The sequence below is a fragment of the Podarcis erhardii genome (genome assembly GCF_964252035.2).
Source record: "Podarcis erhardii genome assembly, chromosome: 3".
NCBI classification, from domain to species: domain Eukaryota; kingdom Metazoa; phylum Chordata; class Lepidosauria; order Squamata; family Lacertidae; genus Podarcis; species Podarcis erhardii.
In genome coordinates this window covers 86,880,455-86,906,082 of record NC_138507.1, presented here as the reverse complement: position 1 = coordinate 86,906,082, position 25,628 = coordinate 86,880,455, and the positions used below count along the sequence as shown (strand labels likewise).

The 25,628-nt window shown below is 43.6% G+C and overlaps 1 protein-coding gene and 1 long non-coding RNA gene across 7 annotated transcripts in view; both read right to left on the bottom strand.

Annotated features, from left to right (window-relative positions):
* LOC309337599 (uncharacterized protein) overlaps positions 1 to 25,628 on the bottom strand; it is a 72,810-nt gene that overhangs the window by 24,419 nt on the left and 22,763 nt on the right. Inside the window, exon 2 of one of the 6 annotated variants that reach the window (XM_081854234.1) lies at positions 13,266 to 13,413. The exons of the other annotated variants lie outside the window; for them this stretch is intronic. Within the exon in view, the coding sequence (XP_081710360.1) occupies positions 13,266 to 13,413 (148 nt within the window). The remainder of the gene's footprint in view (positions 1 to 13,265; positions 13,414 to 25,628) is intronic. 6 annotated transcript variants of the gene reach the window in all.
* LOC309338663 lies at positions 20,714 to 25,610 on the bottom strand. Its single transcript, XR_014155000.1, has 2 exons — positions 25,538 to 25,610; positions 20,714 to 20,875 (listed from the first exon to the last, which is right to left on the bottom strand). It is a non-coding gene; the product is annotated as an uncharacterized lncRNA (long non-coding RNA).

Here is a 25,628-nt window from a genome sequence, read left to right as displayed (position 1 = left end):
AAGTGTAGTTCTGCTCCCAGAAATGCATTGCAAAGACACCCATCCCTCCCACTTTACTGGGCCAGCCATGCTACCACTCTGAGGGGCATGCAGCAGCCTCCCTTTTTGTAGGGGAAACATTAAAGTGTGCTCAAGAAATCATTTGGCCTTTTTCCTGTGGCCAAAGTGTCTTGTGAGGAGTGCAACCCCTGCCCTGGACTCTATTTTTTTCGGTCATGCTCATGCAAATATACCGACTCTATGCCTTTCTAGATTCCAGTTCTCACCATCCTTTATCATTGGCCTTTCTGGCTGGGGCTGGTGGGAGATGAGTCCAATAACATCTAAAGGCTAACATATCACCTGCCCCCATTCTAACAAGTCAGAGAGACAGAACCCGACAACTGGATCTGGCATTTTATTTAGTTGTAGTAACAGGGACAGTGCTAGCAAATCCAGAATTTAGACCAATTATTTTCCTTGTATTGACAAAATGAAGTGTGTATGGTGGCAGGACTGTTGGTAAAGATGAACTATATTGATTTCAATGTGGCTAGGACCTAATATATCCTGAAAAGAATTCTTCTAGTTAAAAGGTTCCTCTTTTCATCCTATGTGGCATGGTGACATTTATAGTTTAGAAAGCGCACCCAGGCTGTTTAACAAGTCACAAAGCTTAGTTATGCATTCTTGTCCATCTTACCATTAATTTATGGATCTGAATAATCTACACTGTGTTATAAAAAGGACAGCAATGAAAGTGTGTCTAGAGCCCTGGAGAATTGTATTAGCATAATGTTCCCGAACTCCCAGAACGCTCTCTTATCAGTCTGTCCCCACACCTAACTGCTTCTCATTTTCTCTTTCCACACTTATTGCTCACATTCTTGTCCTCCTTCGCTCCACCTGCTCTACCTTCAGCGTTTGATCATATTTCCTATTTGCTTTTCTGAAAGATGATAACATTATGGAAATTTGGCTCTCCAACTGTCTGTCCTACACTTGGGTAGTGTATCTGTCCTGTGCCTCCTAATTAAAAGGAAAACTTTTACCAGAAATACTCAAAGCTAAATATGATTAGTACTGAATCTTTGCTCACTCTGCCATCAATTGAGCCCCTGTCAACCTTCAGGTTGCATCCTGCCCTGCCCTGTGCTTTTGATTTCTCATCCACAAACCAGTCAATTATACATAATTAGCTGAAGATCTATGCAGTATCAGACTGGGGAGGGGGGCCTTATAAAGAACTGCATCCAGCATCTTTTCTTCCACTACAGTATTCCAATGGGCTTCTCTGAAAGCTGCCTTGGAGTAAAGCAATTTGGGGAATGGGAATTGCGCTGAGCATTTGCTTGTTTGTTTGCAAGATTTCTCATCCACGCTCCATCATAAGGTCACAGGGCAGCTTACAACCATATAATGCGGTTACAGAAACAAATAAAACCATTACAATTATAAAAACAAGTAAAAGAGCTTCAAGTGGAACCCAACAGTATATATTCAGCAAAAGAAGTGGGTCCCACAAAAGAGAAATGCCTTAACTGTCAAAGACCAAGGTAAAGAGATGCATCTTCACCACAGGGCAAAAGCTGTACATTTAATATGCTAGGTGCGCCTCTGGGGAGAGTGTCACAAATTAGGGGCCACTGGATCAGGCCAACAATGGCCTATCTAGTCCAGCATCCTGTTCCCTCCGTGGCCAACCAGATGCCTGTGGAAAACCTGCAAGCAGGATTCAGGCACAAGAGCACTATCCCTCCTGGAGTTTCCAGCATCCGATACTCAGCTTTAATGCCTCTGGCCATAGAGGCAGAGCATAGTAGCCATTGGTGGCCTTATCCTTCATGATTTTTTCTAATCCTATTTTAAGGCCAGCTAGGTTGGTGGTCATCACTGCCTCATGTGGGAGCAAGTTCCATAGTTTAACTGTGTGCTGCATGAAGGACTTTCTTTTATCTTTCAGCATTTAGCTTCACTGGATGTCCACGAGTTGTAGTGTTATGAAAGAGGGCGAAAAACTTTTCTCTATCTACCTTCTCTATGCCATGCATAATTTTATAAGCATCTATCAAGTCACCTCTTACTTGTCTTTTTTCTGATCTATGAAGTCCCATATCCTTGTTGCATACTTGGAAGTTTGGGGTTGTTTCCCTGTTGTCACTCCTGAACACAAACCTGCCCCTCAGCTGAAGTTCATGCATTTTGTACATACTATATGTAATGAGTGTGGTACTTTGGCTATGAAGCTGTGGCCCCTTCAGACATTGTTGAATTCTAACTCCCAACAATCCAGCCTCAAGGCCATGTTCAAGGATAATGGATGCTTCAATCCAACAGCATTGTTTCTCAACGCTGTCCTTAAAATTTCCCAGCTTTTAAGAAACTCCATTCCCTCGATCATTTCAGTTCTGTTTCTTTTCCCACTGTGCTTTCTCCAGCTCTACAATATGATCTCCTTCCCTACTTTGCCCCACCATCATTCCTTAACGTAGTCAGACATGTCTGATGTACACTCTGATCATAGTCCTTAGTCAGTTCCAGTGAGCCATACAGAGTTCTCCACTTAACCTCTATCAGTGGTTCTCATTCCTGACCTCCAGCAGATACTTTCTGCCTTTCCCTGCTCACCTCAGACTACTTACCAAGTCATGACTTTTTGCATTGACTCTGCTTCCTGCTTCCCCCTTGTATAATAAATTGGTTCACTTTACCTACTCTAAACTACCTCAGATCACATTGTGAACACAGATGGGCTGCAACTCAAATACTTGGATGATGAGAGAACCTTTTTTGCTCTTCAGACACCACTTGAGCTCTCTGTAATGCCATTAGTTTAAGTAATTAACTGTGCAGATAAACTTGATGCGACTGTAGGCTCATCCTGTCATCATCTACCATTTTAGTGGTGCCTTTTTCAGCTGGCACTTTGCAATCCAAGAAGCATAGCCTCTTGTGTCCCGCCTCCCCAGATTCCTCTCTATTTTAAAGCAAAATCATTGTACTGGTGCCATCTTTAACTGAAAACCATTTACAAATTGCTGCATTAGTCCTCAATGCCTGGCTATTTAAAAGAGCTGTGCATCTGTACTTAACTGTGCCTATTGTGTAAGAACACTTCTCCCTACAGCATGCTGTGATTACATTGCTGACCTATTTTATACTATAGCATTATCTGCATCACCAGCCATTTTGACTGGCTAGATTGATTGGTTCTGTATTGTGGGTCTTTCTGTTCTTTTCCCCTTCTCTTGTCTGGCCTTAGAGAATGTTCATGTAAGTCAGTGGACCTCTCTATTTTGAAACGTGCTGCTTTGAACATTCTTCACCAGCAGAGATAGCTCTACTAAGCAACTAGTTACCCTGCAATTCTTATGAACTTTTAGGAAGTGGGAAAGTTCCACAGATGACACCCTCAAAATTGCCCCTTTGTAATGTTTGCTGGTGTTCAGATGAAAAATATGCAGGGCTGCTGTGCTGGTATGAGACAATCTAAGCATGCTACCAAAATCTGTAACAGTTTCTCATAAAAACAAATAAAAAAGGATGAATAACAAAATTTGGAAATGGGAATGATCATTCTCTGGTTTTTTGGGAGGCGGGGAGCAGAAAGAGACCACTGAAGTCCCGAATCACTGCCAGAACGAACAATGTTATGAGCAAATGTGGAAAAGATATAATATTCTTTGCATTTATTTCATATGAGGTTTCTTTGCATTGTAATATGTAATGCAAGGTAAAATATATATATCACATGGTGGAAATTAGGTGTGCACCTTGTATAGATGATGTGGCTGTGGTTTTAGGAATAAACTTGATATTTTGTGGCTTAACTCCTGATCTTTCTCTCTGCCTGTCTTTTTAACAACCAGCACACACAAATGATGCCATATGCTACCATTTGGTAGGGCAGAAGTCCAGATCAAAGTCAAGGCCTTTGTTCTAATACAGAATTTTAAGTACCGCTATCAGAAGGTGGAATATATCTGTGCTTTTTCATTGCCCCTTTTACTCCCTGAGGGCTTTGCAGAATGGTAAATATATGGCAGGAAAAAGGGGGAAAGTTCTAAATGCATCAGTCAGTACAGGCCTATCTTTAGACACACGGAGGCAGATCAGCTCCACCTTTGCCACTTGCTATACTTTTGGCCACCCATCCTGCAAAACTCTTATGTGCCTTTCATCCTCCCCCTCCATGCTGTGTTGCTCTGAGGAAAGAAGACTCCTTCCTCAGAGTGAAGCATTCTGGGCAAGGTAGCCAGGAACAGTACCGTTATGACTACTACTGCTTTGCTTCTGTGGCTAGAAGTTCTGGTTTGAAATTAGTTGTGATAATTTCCAACTAATAGCTAAAGAGTTTATGGGTTAGCAGGGAGGCAAGGCAGCATGGAAGGGAGAGGACGACTCAGGGGCAGCAGAGCCACCCACCTTGAACAGGGCACTGTTTTGCTCTGACCCTGGCCTCCACAACCGAGGAAAGTGCGTTTGGCTAACAGAAAAGCAGGAATGTGTTTAGAAATGCTGCCGGGTAATGACATTGCTGTTTTAATTATGGAATTCTGTCTTGATATGAATCTAGCATAGCTAGTCAGCCCTCTCCAGACACTATAGGGTTATTATATGAGAAGGCAGCAGAGAAGAATGTGCTAGCTTTGCCCCCTTGTTGCCATTCTCACTGCCCTCCAATTCACGGACAGCAGACCTGGAAATTCCCTTGTGGTGGAATCTGTGGGGTGAATTCATTGTTGTGATAACGTTCCATCAGCACAAGCATTTTACTGTTGGTTCTCTTGATCCCACAAAAGCAGTGGGTGGGTGGGTGGGGACTCCCATTGCACAAGCAAAAGTCCTAGTGCAGGGTTTCCACTAGTGAGATTCATTAGGTGAATCCTGCCCTGCACATTTAAATGAAATGAGAGCTGATAGATTGGCTAATTGGGGGAATACAGTCTTGACGAGGAAGTATGACCAAGCAGTCTTGTGATGAGACATCAGCTTTATATTCCAACACAAAGCACTCTTTTATTGCTTGTTTGTAATTCCAAAGGGCAAAACTATTTATTTTAAGCAGGTGGCTGCTTGAATCTTAGAACACTATCACATCCTGTCATTTGAATGCTGCTTAGAAAGGTTGAAGGGGCAGAGCTACTCAAAAGCACAATTTTACCTTCCAGTTTGGAACAAAATTTAACTCAAATGGTGACGTTAAAGGGAGCGACACATACTTAATTTAGTTCACTCCAGCTTCTGGGAGACTGCTACAAAGCTAGCATCTTCTCTAGCATCTTCTCAAGGCACAGAAATCTTACAGACAGGGAGATCCACTTGTGCCCACAGTGGCCCACAGGCAGTAATAGCAGAGAGGAAATGGGTCTGGCATATTTATGTATGTAATTATTAAAAATACACAATTTAATAAATTTTAGAACTTTAAAACAGAACTGCCACATAATAAAACGGCAGATAAAATTGCACAAGATCAGCAACAGCAGCAAACCAAATCTAGTCCACATAGTCAAATCACCATAAAAGGTGCTGAAAACTCATCAAAGTTGGTGCCAGCCCATACAAAGGGTTAACCCTCACCCACCCACCCCTCCCTGTGCTCTAAATCATCCTTGCCCTCTGATGGCAATTTTTAATCAAAGGAAAAGGGGGGTAAAATTCAAGGATCTAGTGTGTCCCTAAGACATTTTTATTTTTATTTTATTTTATTGGTCTGGAATGTGCAGCACTAACTACAGCACTTTATTGTCCTGAAGGTGTTTTCCTTCTTGAGAACTAGTGATTGACTGATTTATGAGCCTGCAAAAAGAAAGAAAGAAAAGACTGCCACCGTTATCAGGCCAGAGTGTAGAATATGGTTCTCCCTGGCCTTTAAAGATAAGAAATATAAAAAGAGTTCAGATGGATTAGGTCATTGGTGAATCTAGTCTAGCATCCCATAGTGCAGAGTGGGAAGCCACAGGTCTACATGTGAAGGCAAAACCCCTTCCCCCCCCCCCGCATGTTCTGGTCCAGAACAGGTTGGACTGGCAACTTACAATCTAGCTAAACAATTCCCTTCTGTTCTGGATGGTTTCTGGGTGTGAAGGGGTTATTAAAAGTATAATATTGGAATGATATGAGTATCAAAATATTGCTCTCAAGGATGCCTAGCACACCATGCTGTCTGGAGAACTGTTTATTACATAGGGGCTATTCCAGCCTGTTCAGTTCAGTTCTGGCTTTTCAACCAGGGTCGTTAAGTTAATAAGCTCCTCCTCTTCACATATGTACCATTCAAACACCTGACAATATTTATCAATAACTAATAAATATATTTTTAATACAGCTTTTCTGTTAATTCAACCAAAGCAACATCTAACCATTCCCAAAACAAGTAACTTCCATTGCCTTAAAAGGAGCCTCTAATTGATAGCTTGATCCCAGCATATCCCTGCAGACTTAAAGGTTAATGGGACTCTGCCAGCCTCGCTAAATTTTCTGGGACAAATTTTCCCTCTCCTTGGGCCAAGCTGGACTGCTGGCATCTTCTGAAAGCAGCCAGCCCATCCTGGAATGCTACCTACTGAGCATGCTCCAACAGATGCCTCCTCTGGCAAGGGCAGAGTTGCAATGGAAGCGTCATTGCCACAGTTTCTACTGGGAAATACTGACATGCTGGATTTCTGTTCAATATTGCTACTAACAAATACGATGACAGCAGCCTGGGTGACACAAACACAGTGGAGACTGGTGCATGTGTTGCTATTAATATATAGATATAAAGAACAGAGTGGAAGACTGCCCAGGGCAAGGTTGAAGCTCTCAACTGGCAGCTTTATAAGTCCATTCAGTTTAATGAGGCATTAAATTATCATTGCATCATTGGGACAAATTAACATAATTGATGTCAGCATCAGAGTCTGAAGAATGACTTGTATCAAGCCATTTAATAATCCAAACATATTAGATGTCTGTCTTAAGTAATGGCTGGGCTGGGCTGGGCTGGGCTGGGGGTGCACCAGGCTGCCCCTCTTGCAAAAAATGCCTTTTGGTGCTGCGCTGCTGGAAGGGTGCCCAAAATCCACCCCATTGCAAATCATGTGGCAGCTGACTGCTGGGAAGCCAAGATGCATTGCCAATTAGGGAAAGGGCCCCCAGCCCCTTCCCTCAAGGAGACGGTGCAAGATGTGTCCTTGCGGGTGCCTTCTCCCAGGTTTCAATGTCTTGTGGGACAGGCCTTCCATCACTCCTCTTAAAGCGACAGTTCCACAGCCTAATACATCTCACTAATGGCAGCTGTATCCTGACAGGCATCTATTAATGCAAAAGAAACAGTTAGGCCAGGCAATTCTTTAGAAAGTGCTCTAGCTCAGTTTGGTGTTGAGGAGGTATTCGTGGCTTCAGGATGAACCTGATGTGATGGTCATGTTACTTTAAAGTGCAACTGCTCCAGGTTTTTGTAGGCTTGTGGTAAAAGGAAATATTGTATGTGAGGAGCCCTCCCCACTCCCCCCCCCACAACCTACACTCCCAACAAGGAAGAGAGAAATAATGCTAAGATAAGAGCAGAGAAGCACCAGATTTTTCAGAATTGTCGAGAGCAGGATTCTGTTGGCTTGTTCTCATAGCACTGAGGCCCTTCTACCAGCTCCATGTAACAGATGGGTTTCCCAAGTATTTGGGGCTTTTATAATGTGGGTTATGTTTCATAGCCTTGAAAATGAAGACACACTATGGTATTCTGTACATAGGGCTCAAAGCATTGACCTTTCCCATTCTCATCACTGCTGTGATGGGGGTGATGATTTGAACCTCTCATGCTGTCCCCAGAATGCATCATACTGGGATTCAGCTATGAAAGTCAACACTGTGCCAACAATGGCAAGCCCCAAATAAACCCATCCCACAGCTTACATGCTGTAGAACAGGGACTCCCAACTCCCATCATCCGCAGCCAGCATGGCCAATGATAAGAGATTATGGGAGCTGTAGTCCAACAACAACTGGAGAGCACCATGTTGGTTGTCCCAAATGCAGAATGTCCTCTCTAACCCACACTGTAATCTGAACCACTTTTGGTGACCCAACTGGCACTTAATGTGTGCAAATAGTATTGAACTTGGAACGCCACTGTTCACTATACAGTTTTCACCTTCCTGTGTGCTGAATGAAGAAGAGGATGAGTTTGGATTTGATATCCCACTTTATCACTATCCGAAGGAGTCTCAAAGCGGCTAACATTCTCCTTTCCCTTCTTCCCCCACAGCAAACACTCTGTGAGGTGAGTGAGGCTGAGAGACTTCAGAGAAGTGTGACTAGCCCAAGGTCACCCAGCAGCTGCATGTGGAGGAGCGGAGACGTGAACCGGCCACCTTGTGCTGAAGCGATAGTGTGAATAGCCCTGTCACTTGGTGGATCCTGTACTCTTCTCTTGAAGACTTGCGACCTGTCATTCTAGCTAATTTTATTCGTAACAAGTCAGGGTGTCCAATCTTAGCAAATGACTCCAATTGCCCATCCTTGCTGATGGGAGTTTTAGTCTGAGGCCGTTAAGAAAAGCCCTGCTGAGTCGTCTGGTTTCCTTAACGAAGAGACATCCCTTTACCCACTTTCCTCTCCCCTTCCCTGCCTTGTCCCTCAAACTCCTTGCATTCTTTTCCACAGACATATTACCCGAGTGCAACACAGATGATGGGGAGACCCTTTGTGTGATGGATTTTTGTTTTTATCATAAAAGCTCTAAAAACAGAGCATTTTGGTTCACTTAATCATTTTGACAGATGACAATACTAAGTACCATTCCCAGACAGATGACACTCGACGGCTGACAATACTAATCCTACAGCAGCTTCTCAGGGGAGATACTTATTGTAAAAATTGACATCTATTGCACCCGGATGCTCATAACCCATTTAGCAACGCTGTGTTGTGCAGCATCACTCTTGACTCAAGGTTTCTGCTGCTGCTGAGTTTGGGCTTTGGCAAAACTGGCAGATCCTTTGTGTCAGCCGCCTCTCTGAAAAGCAGCTGAAATTGTGATGTATAGGGAAAGCACAGATGTTTGCTTAATGGTTATTTCCCTGGGGACTTCTGTTAAAGTTACTGGCAGCAGAGAAGCTAGTGTGTGTGTGTGTGTGTGTGTGTGTGTGTGTGTGAGAGAGAGAGAGAGAGAGAGAGAGAGAGAGAGAGAGAGAGAGAGAGGTGTGACTGTTAGCCATACATTTATTTTGTGCAAGAACATTGCAGAAAAAGCAGGAGCAGATACAGACTAACCCAAATGGCCCTGAAATGGATCGTGCCTCGATTTTGGCTCACTGGAAGGAACTGCAAAGCTTTGACTGACTGTGTTGGACTACAGGTTAATCAGATCTCTGGTGGTGATTCGTGCCTGATGGGAAAATAGAGTGGAATGTATTTTTTAATGTACATCAAGCAACTCAGCTTGAAGAAGAGTCCAAAGCGTCTTGGAACTAGTGTTGAGCACCCGGTTGGTATGAAAGTTGAAGGTCCAATCCTGATGATATGCATAAATATGCATTACAGTGATTATTGCAGTAGGTCCAGAGCAGCAAACACAGTGTCCTCCAGGCGACATTGGACTCATCAGCCTGGCCAGTGTTCAGAGATGAGGGAAGCTGTAATCCACCAACATCTGGAGGGCCCCACATTGGCTACACCTGCAGTAGCAGTGCTAGCCTATGTATATAGGGTTCTGCTGAAAGACAGTCTTAAAAATCTGATATAGGATTTCAACATCTCTTCAAGCTCCTGTAGAAACTGCCCAAAACTGTCCCCCTTCCATTTTTGAGGACTCTTTTTCACATGCATGTCTATTGTCTAATGACATCAGGGGTTGCTGCTCACCTGGTGCCCTTCAGACATTGCTGGAGTACACCTCCTACCAGCCCCAGCCAACATCTGCAGGGCATCCCGTTGGCAAAGGCTGCCTTGCAGAATGTTGGGGAAACCAGAACCCTGAACAGACATACTCCTGTTGGCAGGGTGTGAGGATACGCAAAATATTCTGTTGTCTTGTATAATTAATGAAGGCCACGATGCCACAGATTCTCTGTCTGAATGAATGTCACTGATAAAAAATAGTATTCTGAAATTTGGCACACATTTTCAGGAGCCACAGCTGAGTCAGAGGCAGCTAAAGCACCATGTGTGGCTCTTTTGTCATCTTCCATAGGTTGCTTTTCTGTGCAGGAGATATGCGAGGAGTGCCTCCTCCTTCCACTTCTGTGTAAACTGATCTCCCCCCCCCACACACACACCACACCTTCCCTGCCCCCCACATCAAGCATTATTGTTGTGCTTCTTACACAGGTCACAGAATAAACATTCTCTCAGCTTGCCTGATGCTTGCCATATGTTGACTCCTTCTGAGATATATTTTCTCTCTCTTGATTTCTTTGATATATTCAGCATCACTATCCCCATATGGTATTTTGTAGCTGCTGCTTTTGTGTATTCCGGTGGGGTTTGTCTTTTGCCTTTCAAAGGTTTGTCGTGGAGACAATCCTTCGCAGAACAGTGTTGTGAGCCTGGTTCGTCTAATTATACTCGCTCATTAGAGATGCATCAGAGGTTTTGTGTTAAATTGCTGAGGGTTTTAAAAGCTGAATATCTGAGCAGCAAAAGCTGCATAAACACCAGAGAGAGAACAGAAGGCTTCTTGTATTGAAAGATGATGCACCCTGAGCCGATTTCTTTACTCCTTCATTAATTGCAGATACCTCTGTCCAGCCTTTCTCAGCGCCAGCTTAGAAGTGTTTATCAGGAGAGACTAGGACTGGCTCCCCCATTACGTTGGAGAGATGTTGAAGCCTAGAACTGTGTATGCAATGTGACCAGCCCTTTGACCTCTAAGCAAGGTTGCTGAGGGCAGTGTGCTATGGACAGTGTTGAAGGAAGCTTCAAGTGCTAGCCCTGTTAGCTTCTGTAACAAAATGCCTTGTCTGGCCCCTATAAAGCAGCTGGAAAAAACAAAGCTCAGGCTATTTGGCAAACACCTGTAACAAGACAACTGGGAGCAATTCCCATGTGCTATAAAAATGCATACATGCCCATGAGGTTGTGTGTATCTCGTTAGAACTTTGGCACAAGCGTACTCTGAGTTTCCAATATGGCGACCTGCAAAGACTAACAGAACAGGCCTCAGCACCTGGCATCCGTGGACAGCTGCCAGGGCCCTGGCTTTTTAAAGCAGGGGCCACTGCTAATACCTGTCCTGGGTCCACCTGATCTAGCCTTTCTTTTAATTTCCTACACTACGCCATGAAATTCAGTCCCATAAGATGCAGTGATGAGCACCAACCTGGATGGCTTTAAAAGAAGACTGTACAAATTCATGGAGGATCAGACTGTCAATGGGCACTCACCCACCAGGGCCTCTGGGAATCACAGGTGTTGCGCTCAGGTCCTGCTTGCAGGCTTGCCATGGGCATCTGGTGGGTATTGTGAGAACAGGATGCTGGTCTAGATAAGCCTTTGGTCTGATCCAGCAGGGCTCTTCTTATGTGCTTACAACGCCCCTGTCCTAGTGTCATCCTACATTATCCTGGGAAGTTAAAAAGGGTAAGTAGGCCACCCAGCCACCCAGTGCTGTTATGGCAGCCAGATAAACCTGACAGAGAACCACCTATACAGGGCCCATGCCAAATGCCCATGAAAATAGTCCCATGTTTTATAGGAGTGCAATATTTTCAGAACTAGAGGCAACCATTTGAAAACAGGGTGCTATTGCTGTTATCAATTGGTGGAATGCTGTTTAATTCAGCTTCCATAAGTGCAAAGAGGGTGCAAAAAGAGAAATGATGCTAGCAAATTCCTCGTTTCTCCTGCATTCCCCTGCACCAGCTGCCACACGACTTTAAAGGGTCCATTTAGAGGTGAATTGGGGTGGAGTGGACTCGGGAGATTTCAGAGGGAAATAGGATTAGCAAAAATTGCCACCTCTTCCTCCCCTCCCTTCCACTAACAGTTTCTGATGGACCAAAGAATTTTCCATCAGTGGAAAGGCACAACTGGATACAGTATGGGGGTGCTATTTATTATGACTGTAGCTGCTTTGAAGTACATCAGGGAATGGCAACTTTTTCAGCTACATTCCCTTCTGGATAACCTTCTGAGGGCCACATGCACTGATGGGTATGGCTACAGGTGAAAGTGAACGGTGCAACAAATGGACATTTTGCCTTTGTACAGTTGGCTGGTTTCTGCACATATTCACACACCTCTCTCTATCTCCCCGCCCCCAGGCAAGCAATGAGCTTGGGGGTGCAAAGGCACATCTTCTAGTGGGCAACCATGTGGGTGCCACATGCCATTGGTGAGTAGGGCAATTAATGCCTTGTCTTTGTCTATGTCCAGTAGGCTACTGTCCAGCCACATAGACCTCCATGTACATTGCTCCATTAAGGCAAGGAAGAGGCATAATTACTGTTCAGGGAGTCATTTTCAAGCCAGGCAAAAGGAAAGGAGGAGGCTGTGGAGCAGGACCAGTGAGGGGTGTGGCCTGGGGAGCGTTCCAAAGGCCAGAGAGAGATGCCTGGAGGGTCAGATTTGGCCCCCAGGCCTAAGGTTCCCTACCCCTGGTGTACATGGCACTTTAAAGGGCCATGTTAAATAATAAAATTGAAGTTCCCACCTCAAGAAGCTTACAATATAGATTTAGAGAGGGAGGGAAGGATGGGAGAGTGAAGACTCACAAGGGATGACCGTGTGGTTTACTCACAGAAGGTCAAATACAAAGTACTGATGGCTTATTGCAAATCTGTTCTTTTTGGCACCTGTTTCCCAGAGGACAATATGGCTTTTTTCTCTGCTAGGATGGGAGAGTGAAGACTCACAAGGGATGACCGTGTGGTTTACTCACAGAAGGTCAAATACAAAGTACTGATGGCTTATTGCAAATCTGTTCTTTTTGGCACCTGTTTCCCAGAGGACAATATGGCTTTTTTCTCTGCTAGGTCCTTTGGAGTGGAGTCAGTCAGGGAGCAAATCAGGCAGGTGCCCTGCTGAGAGCGCCTGACCTTCTGCCATTAATTCTGATAGAGCTGAGAGCGATTGTGTCCACAAACCTGGTTAAAGCTGATGCAGCAGAAGAGAATAACAGTCAATAAAGCTTGCAGCTCACGCTGGCCAACAGCTCTAAGACAAAGGTGCCCAAGGAAATATTCATCATCTAAAGAACTTCAGGATCTGAGTGGCATGCTGAGTTATTGCAACAGCTTGTCCTTGCTAGAGACTTTGTTATAGCTAGTTTAAGATGCGGTGGAAAATGCTTGCTTGCTCACCCTTGTGGCTGAATGGCATATTGCAGGACACAGTTTGCTTCTAAGCCCAAGCTAATAGGCGACATCAAAGGAGCATCCCTCACTTCTGTTTGTGCAACTGCTTGAGAGAGTTGCATCACGTGGCATCGCTTTGGTAGGCTCATTGATGCTATCAAGAAGAAGGTTACTGTGACACATTCAGCCCATAAGGAAGATCATTATCATCAGTAGTGTGACATTTAATAACGCAGTCGATAAAGTATTAGCAATATTGTGTTTTTCATACCTTTTACAATTGATTCTGGGACTTTTTTTTTTTACAGCATGCAATCAGCCTGAAGATCTTTACGAAAATCGAAAATGATTGCAAGGGAAGAATGTGTTGTGTAATGGATTAATAACAATACGGTAGTATATTTAAGCCAGTTCTGTTCCTCTTTAGCGGGCTACGCTTGTTGCTTAACTGTCTCTTGTGTCCATGCCAGTGGTGTCCCTGAATGCATCCCTTTACTTTCCTCCTCCTGTATAAATGCAATGGTGCCATTCAGCAATGTGGGAGAAAGAAAAGCACCACACTTGGAAGTCCACCCCACCCTGCCATGACCAACTATGAGATAACAGGAAGAGAATGTCCTTCCCTCCCCTTCTGAAGACAACTACAGGGTTGTGGGAATGGGGCATCCCTGTCCTACACATTACACATGACAGCCATGTGGCCATTGAGTTACATCCTTGTTTCCACACAAAGCAGGCCCAAACCCATGTTTTACTGTGCATGCACCAAGCTGTTGAATGCTTGGGGGCGGGTGGGTAGTGTTTGTGTCATTAATTGTCCTTTTTATGTGTGCAAGAACGACTTTTATATGCAAAGGGAAATGTGTTCATTCCTCGCTAGGATAGAACGATCGGTTTTGAAAACAGAAATTCCCCTTGACTCAAATAAAAAATGGATTGCCAGTTAGAAGCAGCACTGGAGAATGCTATATGCAAATAAATATTTTTTCACAAGAGTTTGAAATTGGCTCATAATTATTTGAAAAAATGCAGACATTACATTGTGGGGATGGCAGTGGGGAAAGACAGCACATCACCTATGTCTACTCTATGATGCACACCACCCCAATCCCCAAGCAGTGTGAGATTTCAGCTGTTTCAGGGTTCAGTTTCCTCAAAATGAGGCACAGGGGAGACTGTGGTGTCTTTATGATAATATGGGTTCTTTACACAACCCGAGTCTATGATGGAGGGGCTCACAGCATCAACACTTCAAAAGGGTCTTGCTTCTCCCATAGCCACAGGTTTGGATCCCAGCAGAAATTAGGCCTGGCTTTGACCTCCTGCTTTTCTAGCTTGCTGCCTTGTTTCCAGCTTCTATCTTACACACACCTCAACCCTCAACTCTGGCCTTTGTCTTTCTAACTACCAGTGAGTTGAGGGAGGTGGACCCACCCATTTGCTGTCAGCACAGAACCATTTCCTTTGTTACCTTAATAAGGTAAAAGGTAAAGGACCCTTGGACAGTAAGGCGACTATGGGGTTGCAGTGCTCATCTCTCTTTCAGGCCGAGGGATCCGGCATTTGTCCACAAACAGATTTCTGGGCCATGTGGCCAGTATGACTAAACCGCTTCTGGTGCAATGGAACATTGTGACAGAAACCAGAGCACATGGAAATGCCGTTTACCTTCCCTGCCACAGTGGTACCTGTTTATCTACTCGTGCTGGTATACTCTCAAACTGCTAGGTTGGCAGAAGCTGGGACAGAGCAACGAGAGCTTACCCCGTCATGCAGATTCAAACCACCGACCTTCTGATCGGCAAGCTCAATTGGCTCAGTGGTTTAGACCAAAGCGCCACCTGCCCCCCCTGGCTCATACTTAGACGGCCATTACAACACCAGAAAGCCAGCCTGGCTATTTCAGGAATCAAATCCATGCTGGATCCAGGAATTAGTAGGGGGCTTATGCATACAGCCTATTCCACCCCCACCAAAAAAACCTCATAACTTGTTCCCTATTTTCTCTGAGTAGTTCATGCTCAATGATGCCTTGTTCCTTGATGGGCACTAATCGCTATTCCACTCCCACAGCTGTCCAAGTCAAAAAAGTGACCCCAGATTTAGGGATAGCTCTGCTAGTCCTGCTGCCAGCCTCCTGAGGTCTAGTTCAAACTATCTAATTGCTACACCACCACCCTTAAAGAAAAAGTCACTTATACAGGATGCAGGTCCTGCTCTTGGGGCAAATGTCATTTTTTCTAACTTAGGCATTTCTGTCCAAATTAATCTTTCAAGTCACTTATTTTTAAAAATGTAAGCCGATTCAACATGCACCAACACAGCAGCGACCATCTTAAGAATGAATAATATAATATCCTTAGTTGAAATTCTGAGCTGAAGACCTTTTTCAGGGACGAGGGAACTCATCTCAAAAAACACATCCACTACAAACTCCATAAATTTCTATTTGGAGCCTAATATTTTTGAACTACAGCAGCTTCACCAATATTTTACATCATCTTGTTTGCCTGAGCAGGAAAAGTGAGGATCTATGTTCAGTCACCCCAGATTTGACCAACAAAAGATTATCATTGTGTCCTTCCCATTCAGTCAATTTAATTCAGCTGACAGAAGACAAAGAGGATAGATTAGGACCTGTCTTTTACATGAAATCATATCTGGCAAACTGATGTGCCTGGATTTAGATCCACCAATAGACACTGCAATGCCTAATAACAAACAGATGCACTGTGGGAGATTGTCTCGAAAAATCAGCGCACCAAAGAGAAGAAACCAGCATAAAGGGAAGGTTTTAAAACAGTTTTCTCTGGCAGGAACAAACAAGTTTTGCTGCTCTGCTCCCTGGTTCTCAATTACCAAGGAGTGAAAATAATGAGCTGTTACTCTGAAATTTATTGAAACAGCTACTTGAAGCAGGGGTTAGGTATATGATATGACAATTTTCCCTCTGTCCATGACTGACCTTTTGTTCAAAAGAAATCCAAAGCTGTGTTACTGAACATTTTATCAAATGCAACAGAAAAAGAATTACATGCCCATTTTCAACACTCCCTATATATCCACTGTAAGGAATGTTTTTCCAAGAGTATCGTCATTGTTTTTTAATTGTCCCCAGAGTCCCATAGAATTAGAAGCACAGAGTAGCAAAATGATATTTCTCATTGTCCAACTATCCTTTCGAAAAGCTGGCATAATGTGGCAGTAAAGAGCAAAAGGGGTGCAACAGAAAGGCCCTGGTTCAATCTCACCTTATCCATGAACTCCTTGAGTAGTCGACTTTGTGTAATCTATAATAACAACGTATTTGATTTCTGGGAACAAGAAAACTTGTCTATTTTACTCCAGTTGTGGCTGATGGCCACTGGAGCCGATAGTGTGAAGGCAGAAAGACCAACAGAATATGGAGCCAACTCATTCTGTCCCCATCCTCCTGCTGAGTCCCTCAAGGGCAGCACTATGGCTAAGGAGGAGGAAGTGGACACTCAATGCCACCGCCACTCCAGACCAGATGTAAGTAAAAAAGCAAGCAGGTGGGGGCTGGCTGAAGGCAGAATGAGACTGGTGGGACAGGGGTCCCATTCACACCAATGAACTAGTATCGACTGGAAGTACTTCACTAGTGGAGACATAAGAGGTACCTCAAAAAGCCAAGGGAGATGCAAAGGAATAGGAAGGTCAGGCAGTTTGTATGACAGATGCATGGAGCATCAGGTTTCCCTCCACACTATTTACATGGGTATTTACTATTTACTACTATACAGCCATAGCAGTGTACCAGACTCCCTCCCTTTCCCATTGCCTCTACCAGAACAACAAAGACAAGCACAAGGGGGAAGTGATGGTTTTCACTTCTAAACATAAATCTAAACAGGGTGGGACCAAATTATATGGAGGGCTACTAATGCCTGTATGGGCCTGTCAATGCATTAAGATCTGCCTCAGGTGCCCTGTGTGCAAGTCCTCCTGTAAGGTTGGGAGGCACAGAAGACGGGCTTTACTGCTGTGGCCCCCAGATTGCAGAAATCCTCTATCAAAGATATGCCAATTTTTAAAACACATTTATTTGGCCTGCTTGTTCTTAATTGTAAGACAATTATTTCAGAAAGCTATTCTAGAATGGATGGTATTTCTATTTTGCTGGAACTTATTTTGCTCTTTTATTTTCATTATTTTAACTGGTCTTCTCTGCAGTTACCCCGTTTATAGAATGCTCTCCCCAGGGAGGCTCACATGGCACCAGTTTTGTCACTGCATTAACACCAGGCAAAATTCATTGTTGTTTTCCGGGGGATCTGAGGAGCACCAATGATGTGATTATACTCTTAAATCTGTTTTATTAAGGTTTCCATTCTTTTATTGGTGTATTTTTTATTTTGGCTGTAAATTGCTTTGGGCTTTTCTTAGTGGGAAGCAATGTACAAATCAATAAACCTAGGCCTATGTCAAAACACTGCTATATAAGTTTGTTGTTTTTTGGTGTTTTTTTAATGAGAGAGAAGCCACCCTGGATGAGTTGTACCCAAAAGAACAACTTATAAACAATTTTATAAATGGAAGGAAGTTGGAGGAAAAACAGGGGAGGAGTGTGATGGTTGTCTATGGGAAGTGGGGTTGAGGGAGCCAGTTGTGCCCCCCATGAAAATACTGAATTTTACAGATCCATAAAAGGTGTGGAATTGAATGTGAAAGAACTGAGTGATTTTCTCAATGCAGAGGAAACAGTTCAATCTTTTAGAGCACAATTTGAAGTCTGTCTCGCCCATCATTTGTGAACGCTGTGAAGAAACTAAGCAAGGAAATAAGAAAAGTTGCACAATTCCCTGGCATGTGGTTTGTTTGTTTTTTGCAGTGTACATGTGCCAAAATAGGTACTTGCATCTGCCTCAGAGATTATGAGGTACAAATAGTATACTAACAGGTAAAGCAGCCCTAACTTTGCACACGGTTTCTCATCTACTGGAGATCAATACAGGTGAAACTCGGAAAATTAGAATATCATGGGAAAGTGTTGGTGTTGGTCCACTGTGCTTCATTAAGTCCAGGATCAACGCAGCCATCTACCAGGAGATTTTGGAGCACTTCATGCTTCCTTCCGCAAATGAGCTTTATGGGGATGCTGACTTCATTTTCCAGCAGGACTTTGGCACCTGCCTACACTGCCAAAAGTACCAAAACCTGGTTCAATGCCCATGGTATTACTGTGCTTGGTTGGCCAGCAAACTCGCTTGACCTGAACCCCATAGAGAATCTATGGGGCATTGCCAAGAGAAAGATGAGAGACATGAGATGAGTAATGCAGAAGAGCTGAAGGCTGCTATTGAATCTTCCTGGTCTTCCATAACACCTCAGCAGTGCCACAGGCTGATAGCATCCATGCCACGTCGCACTGAGGCAGCGATTGATGCAAAAGGGGAACAAACCAAGTACTGAGCACATATGCATGCTTCTACTTCTCAGAGGTCCAATATTTCTCTATTTGCAATCCTTGTTTTGCTGATTTCATTTAATATTCTAATTTTCTGAGATTGTTAATTTGGGGTTTTCATCAGCTGTACGCCATGATCATCACAATTGTAACAAATAAAGGCTTGACATATCTCGCTTTGCATGTCATGAGTCTATTTCATATATTAGTTTCACCTTTTAAGTTGAATTACTGAAATAAATGAACTTTTCCAAGATATTCTAATTTTCCGAGTTTCACCTGTATGCTTGAAGACCACTGCAGAGGCCTTTCTCGTATTCAGCCTCCCCTGGTTTCCCAAATGGTGGCCAAAATGCTCTGGACTCATTGAAACAAACATCTCTGCTAGTCCAAACCACAAATGGCACCACCGTAAATCAGAGAGTTTGGCAGCAAAGTTGCAGAGCGCTGTATGTACCGTAAATCCTGGAGTTCCACACAAAAGTTACACCATAACCTCTGCTATATTACGCACTAAATCAGACATGTCTCCAAAGAAGCTGCAACATCAGCCACTTGCCTGTAGTCTTGATATTTATGGGGAGTATCCGCCGGCAGCAGATATGATCAACGTGCTGCTGCTTCCGTGAAAGACAAGATAGCACGGAAGGCGCCGGCAGCGTCTAACTTTTCCTAGCACAGTTTGGGCAGCCACTTGCAGCTGCTGCTGCTTGACTCCAGGTCAAAGTGGCTTGAGAAGAGCTAGCATGAAAAATCCCTGGGAAGCTTTGGAGTTCATTGTAACCGCGGGATCATTTCATTACTTTCTTGCTTAATCTTCAAGAAAACCTCTTATCTGTTTTCCTATCAAAGCCCTTGAATACATACCATGCTGGAGATGAATGGCTTAAATACCAAGCCAGATTAGAGAGCTAAGATGAAGGTAGAACTGCAAAAGCTGAGACCGGATCAATATCCATTTCAGCAGTGCAGGAAAAAAAGAAAGGAAAGGGGGGATATCTAAAACTAAACATGCTGTGAAAAAAGGAAGCGGTAGCTTCCTACAAAGAGACCATGCTTGACAGCTAGACTTAGGGTAAGGCCTGGGGATGATCTTATGAGTACTCAGAGCTGGGACTCACCTTCTGAAATCCATATGATGCCTAAAGCAGTCACGGTACTGACCCCTGCTTGGTTTTATGGAAAAAGAGTAAGAGGGCAGGAAGCATAATCCACAGGGAACAATGATGCATAAGCCCCATGCTTACAATGACGTGAACTACACAGTCTCTAGTGGATGCAACAACTGCAGACCATTTTTTCAGTGTTATAGAGTTCCCTTATACAGAGTCAAACTACTGGCCATCTTGCCCAGTACTGTCATGTCTACAGGTCTCCAATGTCTTGGGCCCTGCTCAGATAGGAAACATTTCCCAGCCCTGATCTTCTTGAACCATATATTCTAGTCAAAACAAAACAAATTCCTTCCAGTAGCACCTTAAAGACCAACTAAGTCAGTTCTTGGTATGAGCTTTCGTGTGCATGCACACTTCTTCAGATACACACGAAAGCTCATACCAAGAACTGACTTATGTGTATCTGAAGAAGTGTGCATGCACACAAAAGCTCATACCAAGAACTGACTTAGTTGGTCTTTAAGGTGCTACTGGAAGGAATTTGTTTTGTTTTGACTATGGCAGACCAACACGGCTACCTATCTGTAACATATATTCTAGGGAAGTATGCTTACTATGGGTCTAATTACAGGTGGAGATGAATGAGCGTACAGGGAGGAGGTTCAAAAAGTATCAACGTGGTGCTTGAGAACATGCGCAGAATGGAAGGCAAGAGGGAGGAGGGTGCCAAATAAATAATTAGGGCACCAAAGTTTGTCCTTGCTCAGAGTGCCATATTACCAAAGTTCACCCCTAGTTACCTGCAACAACCAGGGATCCCATACCAGTATACACTGTCTTGACATTCTGGCCAATTGAATGGGACTAGGATATGTGTCACGTGCATCCATAAACACTGCATACATCAAAGGCACTTTCCAAAAGCATCATGTTGTTGCTTGCTTGCGAAGACTCTGTCCTTGTTCATGGACAGCCCTTTTAAGAACTTAAGGAGACCCTGTTAGATCACACCAATGGTCCATCTGGTCCAGAATCTTATTCCCACAGTGGTTAATGTTTGTATTCTACTTTTCCTAAAGTGGGAGAAAACCAGGCAAGTGCTCAGTTCCAGTACATGTAAAGTGGGACATTGATGGTTAAAGCCTGCTCATATCTTTTTCAGACACCCACACTTCTAATCTGCAGGGATTCACTGGAACATGGATTTAGAATTTATGTATATCATACCTTGGTCTCCCTCCACCTACTCAGCCTGGTTTCATAGCTAAGTTTATTTCACAATTCAAACACTACCAGAAAAACTAGCATCAGTGCTCCACTACAGCTGATTTCTATTTAAAACAACACTAGTACACACCCACATCCAAAAATCCTAGGAATTAACCCCTCGCAGAGCTACCTGTCCCAGCAGCCTTAACCAACTATGGCTCCCAGGATTATGAGGGCTAGGGTGGGTGCTTTAAATGCATGGTATGTTCAGGGCAAGTAATTTTTTGCAGATCTTTTCATTTCATGGGCTCCCCAAGTACCTTCCACTTTAAACCGGACAATTCTTATCTGTGTAAGCCCCCAAACTGCTTTCACCTCGTTTTTAGCTCCTGTGTTGCTAGCACATTAATTTCCAATAGTACTATTAATAGTGCTACTTGGTTGCTGCCTGCAGCTGAAGACTGACGGTCTTCCGTGATCTGGATGGAGCCCTGCTTAAAGCATTGCAGAAGGGCACACATCACGCTCAGCAGCAGAACTTCAGCACTTAATAATAAAAGCAGTCAGCAGCACCATTTTATCAGTTAATAATAAAAGCACTGATGAGCAAGCATCTGTTGATTTGGCCTGGTAGTCAAGAGGGCAGTCTGAATGCTGTGAACAAAAGTGAATGAGTTGGAAGGAAAAGGAATGACTTTGGAAGATGAAAGAAGTTACTTAAATAATTTTGGGAGAAGACATTTAAATCTTGACCTGGGAAGTTAATGGAATGAATTTGGGGTGATCTGTTTTGGAGGAGAATAGGTAGAATTAATTGATGAGCTTGAAAATTAATGGAATCAACATTTCTGCAGGGAACGATAGTGTTTGTTTGTGTGTTCACATTTAATTATTACCGTATTTTTCACTCTATAAGATGCACCAGAACATAAGACACACCTAGTTTTTGGAAGAGGAAAACAAGAAAAAAAATATTCTGAATCCCAGAAGCCAGGACAGCAAGCGGGATTGCTGTGCAGAGATCCCGTGGGCTGTCCTGGCTTATGGGATAGCCATGCGCAGCCTCTCCTGGGCAAGGCTCCCCCAAGAGCCGCACTCCCTTTAAAGAGCGCACGGAGTGTGTGTGAGGCTCTTGGGGGCTTTTCCCTGAGGAGAGAGAAGGGCAGCCCTTCTCTGTCCTTGAGGGAAAGCCCCCAAGAGCCACACACACGCTCCATGTGGCTCTTTAAAGGGAACGCTGAGCAGAGCCTCCCGCCTGCATTCGCTCCATAAGATGCACACACATTTCCCCTTACTTTTTAGGAGGGGAAAAGTGTGTCTTATAGAGCGAAAAATATGGTACTTATTTTAGAGCAAGGGTCACCAATGTAGCACCTGCAAAGGCCTTCACTGGCACCTCCAGGTAGGGCTCCCACATTCTGAGCTTTATTTAAAAAAATAAAAATAAGGATGAAAGTCAACTAAGTTTTATTCTGAGTAGGCCCATTTAAATGAGTCACAGTCATTAATTTCAATGGGCCTACTCTGTGTAAAACTTAGCTGAAGACCACCCTAAGTCTGCAGCCCTTCTAGAAAGAAAGTTATGCAGCAAAATGTGCAGGTACCCTTCTAAGCAATTTATATGAAATGAGTCAGCTTGACTGCTCCTGCCTGAAAGTGTTTATAGTCAATGAGTGAAGTCAAGCATTGATTGATAAGTTAGTTCTTTGGATACAAGGCAATAGGAATCCCTAGGTCTTAAAGACCTGCTGTTTTCCTCTCTCCTTTAATGCACTTTTCCAGTTTCTGATTTATTTTCTAGCCCTTGAAATTCCCATACTTTGCCCTTCCTTTTTCCCTAGCAACCAGGTTACATCTTTCCCGTCATGGATTAGTCTGAGATCAAGCAGTCCCTAAAAATTATTTTCTGCAAATACTACTACACACTAACAGTGGGTGGATATTAAAAAACCCCCAAAAACCCTCTATCACAAAAGGCAAACATGAAAAGTTTCCAGAGAGGCTTAAGCCTGTCTCCTGCTGTGCAGGAGCTGAAGTCTAGGCACTCATTAAGAGTTCACTGTAAAGTTAAATTACAGTACAATTGTATACATGCCCACTCAGGAATAAATTACTTTGTGTTTAATAGGAGCTACAGCCTATGTTTTGGTTTAAGTTTGGCACTGGGGAAAACAGAGTTCTAGTGCCGTTAACACTAGAAGAAATCCAACAGTTTAAACATGTTCTAGCATGGCAATACAATTACGGGGAAAGCTTCACCATGACTGTACTCTCTAATTTTGTGCTATGCCATACCCTCTGCCCCACAACAAAATGAAGACCAACACGGCTACCTATCTGTAACTGCCCCACAACAGACATTGGGCTGGGCCCACAGCACTCTCAAAATTCAAAATAAGACCACTTGTCCAAAGAGGTTGGTGACCCCCTGTAAATACAGAACACCATATGCGCTAAGTTCAATTATTAAAATGCTATGATTGTCCACCCTAAATAATTTAAATTAGGATGCTAATAGATTCATTACCTTGTTTCTTCCCTAACAATTACTGTATGTTAAAAGCAGGAATGATTATTGTAGTTCTATAGATATTCTGTTAGCCACCTTGAAATATGTGAACTGGGGATCAGTATATAAGTGGATACATCAAAATAAATGCATTCAAGAGATGAAGCTTTCTTCCAACATGTATTTTCCCCATCATGTTATTTACATCTTGGGGAGGGGGCTGCCTCTGCCCTTGAGCGCAGGATCCTAGGAAGCTGCCTTGTATTGCATCCAATTTGTATTGCATCCAATTTGTGCCTGTTATAATAGTGGTTACAAACACAGAGGCCGTCCACCACCACCCTGGTAAGGAAGAAAGTTGGCACCTTCACATATTATTTAATTTATTTGCTCATTTTGCCTTAAGTTTATGTCCCACCTTCCTTCCATCCTGGAACACCAGGTTCTGTACTTGTAGTTTCTAGGGGTGCTCACCTATCCAGGCACTGACCAGACCTAGCCCTACTTAGCTTTAGCAAGGTAGTGGCTTAATGAGCCCTGAGATGAAGAAGTATGCAGGAACAAACACTGGGCACAGGGAATGGAAGGGACAGTAAGACCTCAAAGCAGGCACTTCCAGATATGTTTTTAAAGCCAGTGAAGCTACTCTGGCCTTCATAGGCTTGGAGACGGCCCTGAGCAAATGACAAACATTAATTTGCCACCTGTGCAAAAAACCACGTTGGCTGTTGAAGCTGAGTGACGAAAAGGTGAAACGTTTCACCCAAAACTATGTTTCTTGACTGTGGGAATCACTAAACAATCTCTTATTTCAGAGCACATTAAAAAAACCCCCCACACACAACCTGATACAAATTCAATTTTTAAGGAAAGCCGCCTGTGTACACAACACCTGGCTGGCCCTGCATACAGAGCAGCTGCTGCATAGTAACAACTGTGCTTACTTAACTGGGCGGCTGAAGGGTTTTTCTTCATTCATACCTAGAGGCAAAGGGATTATGACGGCTGCCTTTCAAATACTTATCTGCGGCTCAGTTCCTATTCCTTCCTAATGTCTCTTATAATAGGATTTGGAGTTGCTGTAATGGGGCTTTGCTAAGGAAACAATGAAGACATTTAAGGTGAGGTGGGAAGCTGAATGTCCTGCTCAGCTGGAGGTTACTCTCCCCCACAACAGCCTGAGCATGTCACGCTTTGCAGGAAGGAAGTGAACATCAGATGCAGCACTGGAGGAGGATATCAGCGACAGAGAGGTTCGGCTAAGCAGCATCCCAGGGCAAATGCAGATGCTGTCATTTGCCACGGTGAGTAAATGTAGATCCTCTCCAAGCCAGTTGGCTGTAATATCCTGCCAAAGGGCAGAAAGAGAATTAGGTTCACATATCTCTACCTCATCGGAAACCAGGGGGGAGCAAAGATGAAGGAAATTACTCCTTAGAAACTGGCAGCTTCCCCAGTGGTTACAAAAAGAGCTTTCAAAGTATTTCTTATACGGTATAAGAAATTTAACCTGGAATCGGATTTGAGCACATCTTATTGTTGCATGCCACCCCAATCTCAGAGAAGTGTGAGATTCCAGGGGCTCCAGGCATTTACCTAGGGCTCATGTTTCCTTTTTGAAATGAGGCACAGTAGAGACTGTGGTGCCTTTATGGCATATGGTTTATTTACCCATATACAGTGCTTTTTTTCTAAAAAAAAATATGTTTAGGAGTACTCTCATTTTGACTCAAGAAAATAAACATTTTATAGTTCAAATTGGGAAAAATAAATACAGTAAGTGGACAAAAGTACAAAGTACAAAGATGTTTAGGGGTATGTGTACCCCTGCGCCCACCCCCCGAAAAAAGCACACTCCATATAAACAACCTGATCTCACATCATCAACACCTCAAAAGTGTATTGATTCTCCCACAGTTGTAGCCTTGGATTCAAACAGAACTCAACCATTGCTGTCAAACATCCCTCTTCAGCTTGCTAGTTTACTAGGTCACATCACTGAACTCTTAACTCTCACCTGTGGCTTTTGTCCTTCTCGCTATCTGCAAGTTGAGGAAGGGGCCCCACCCATTTGCCATCTCCCTTTGTTCTCTTCACATATCATCAGG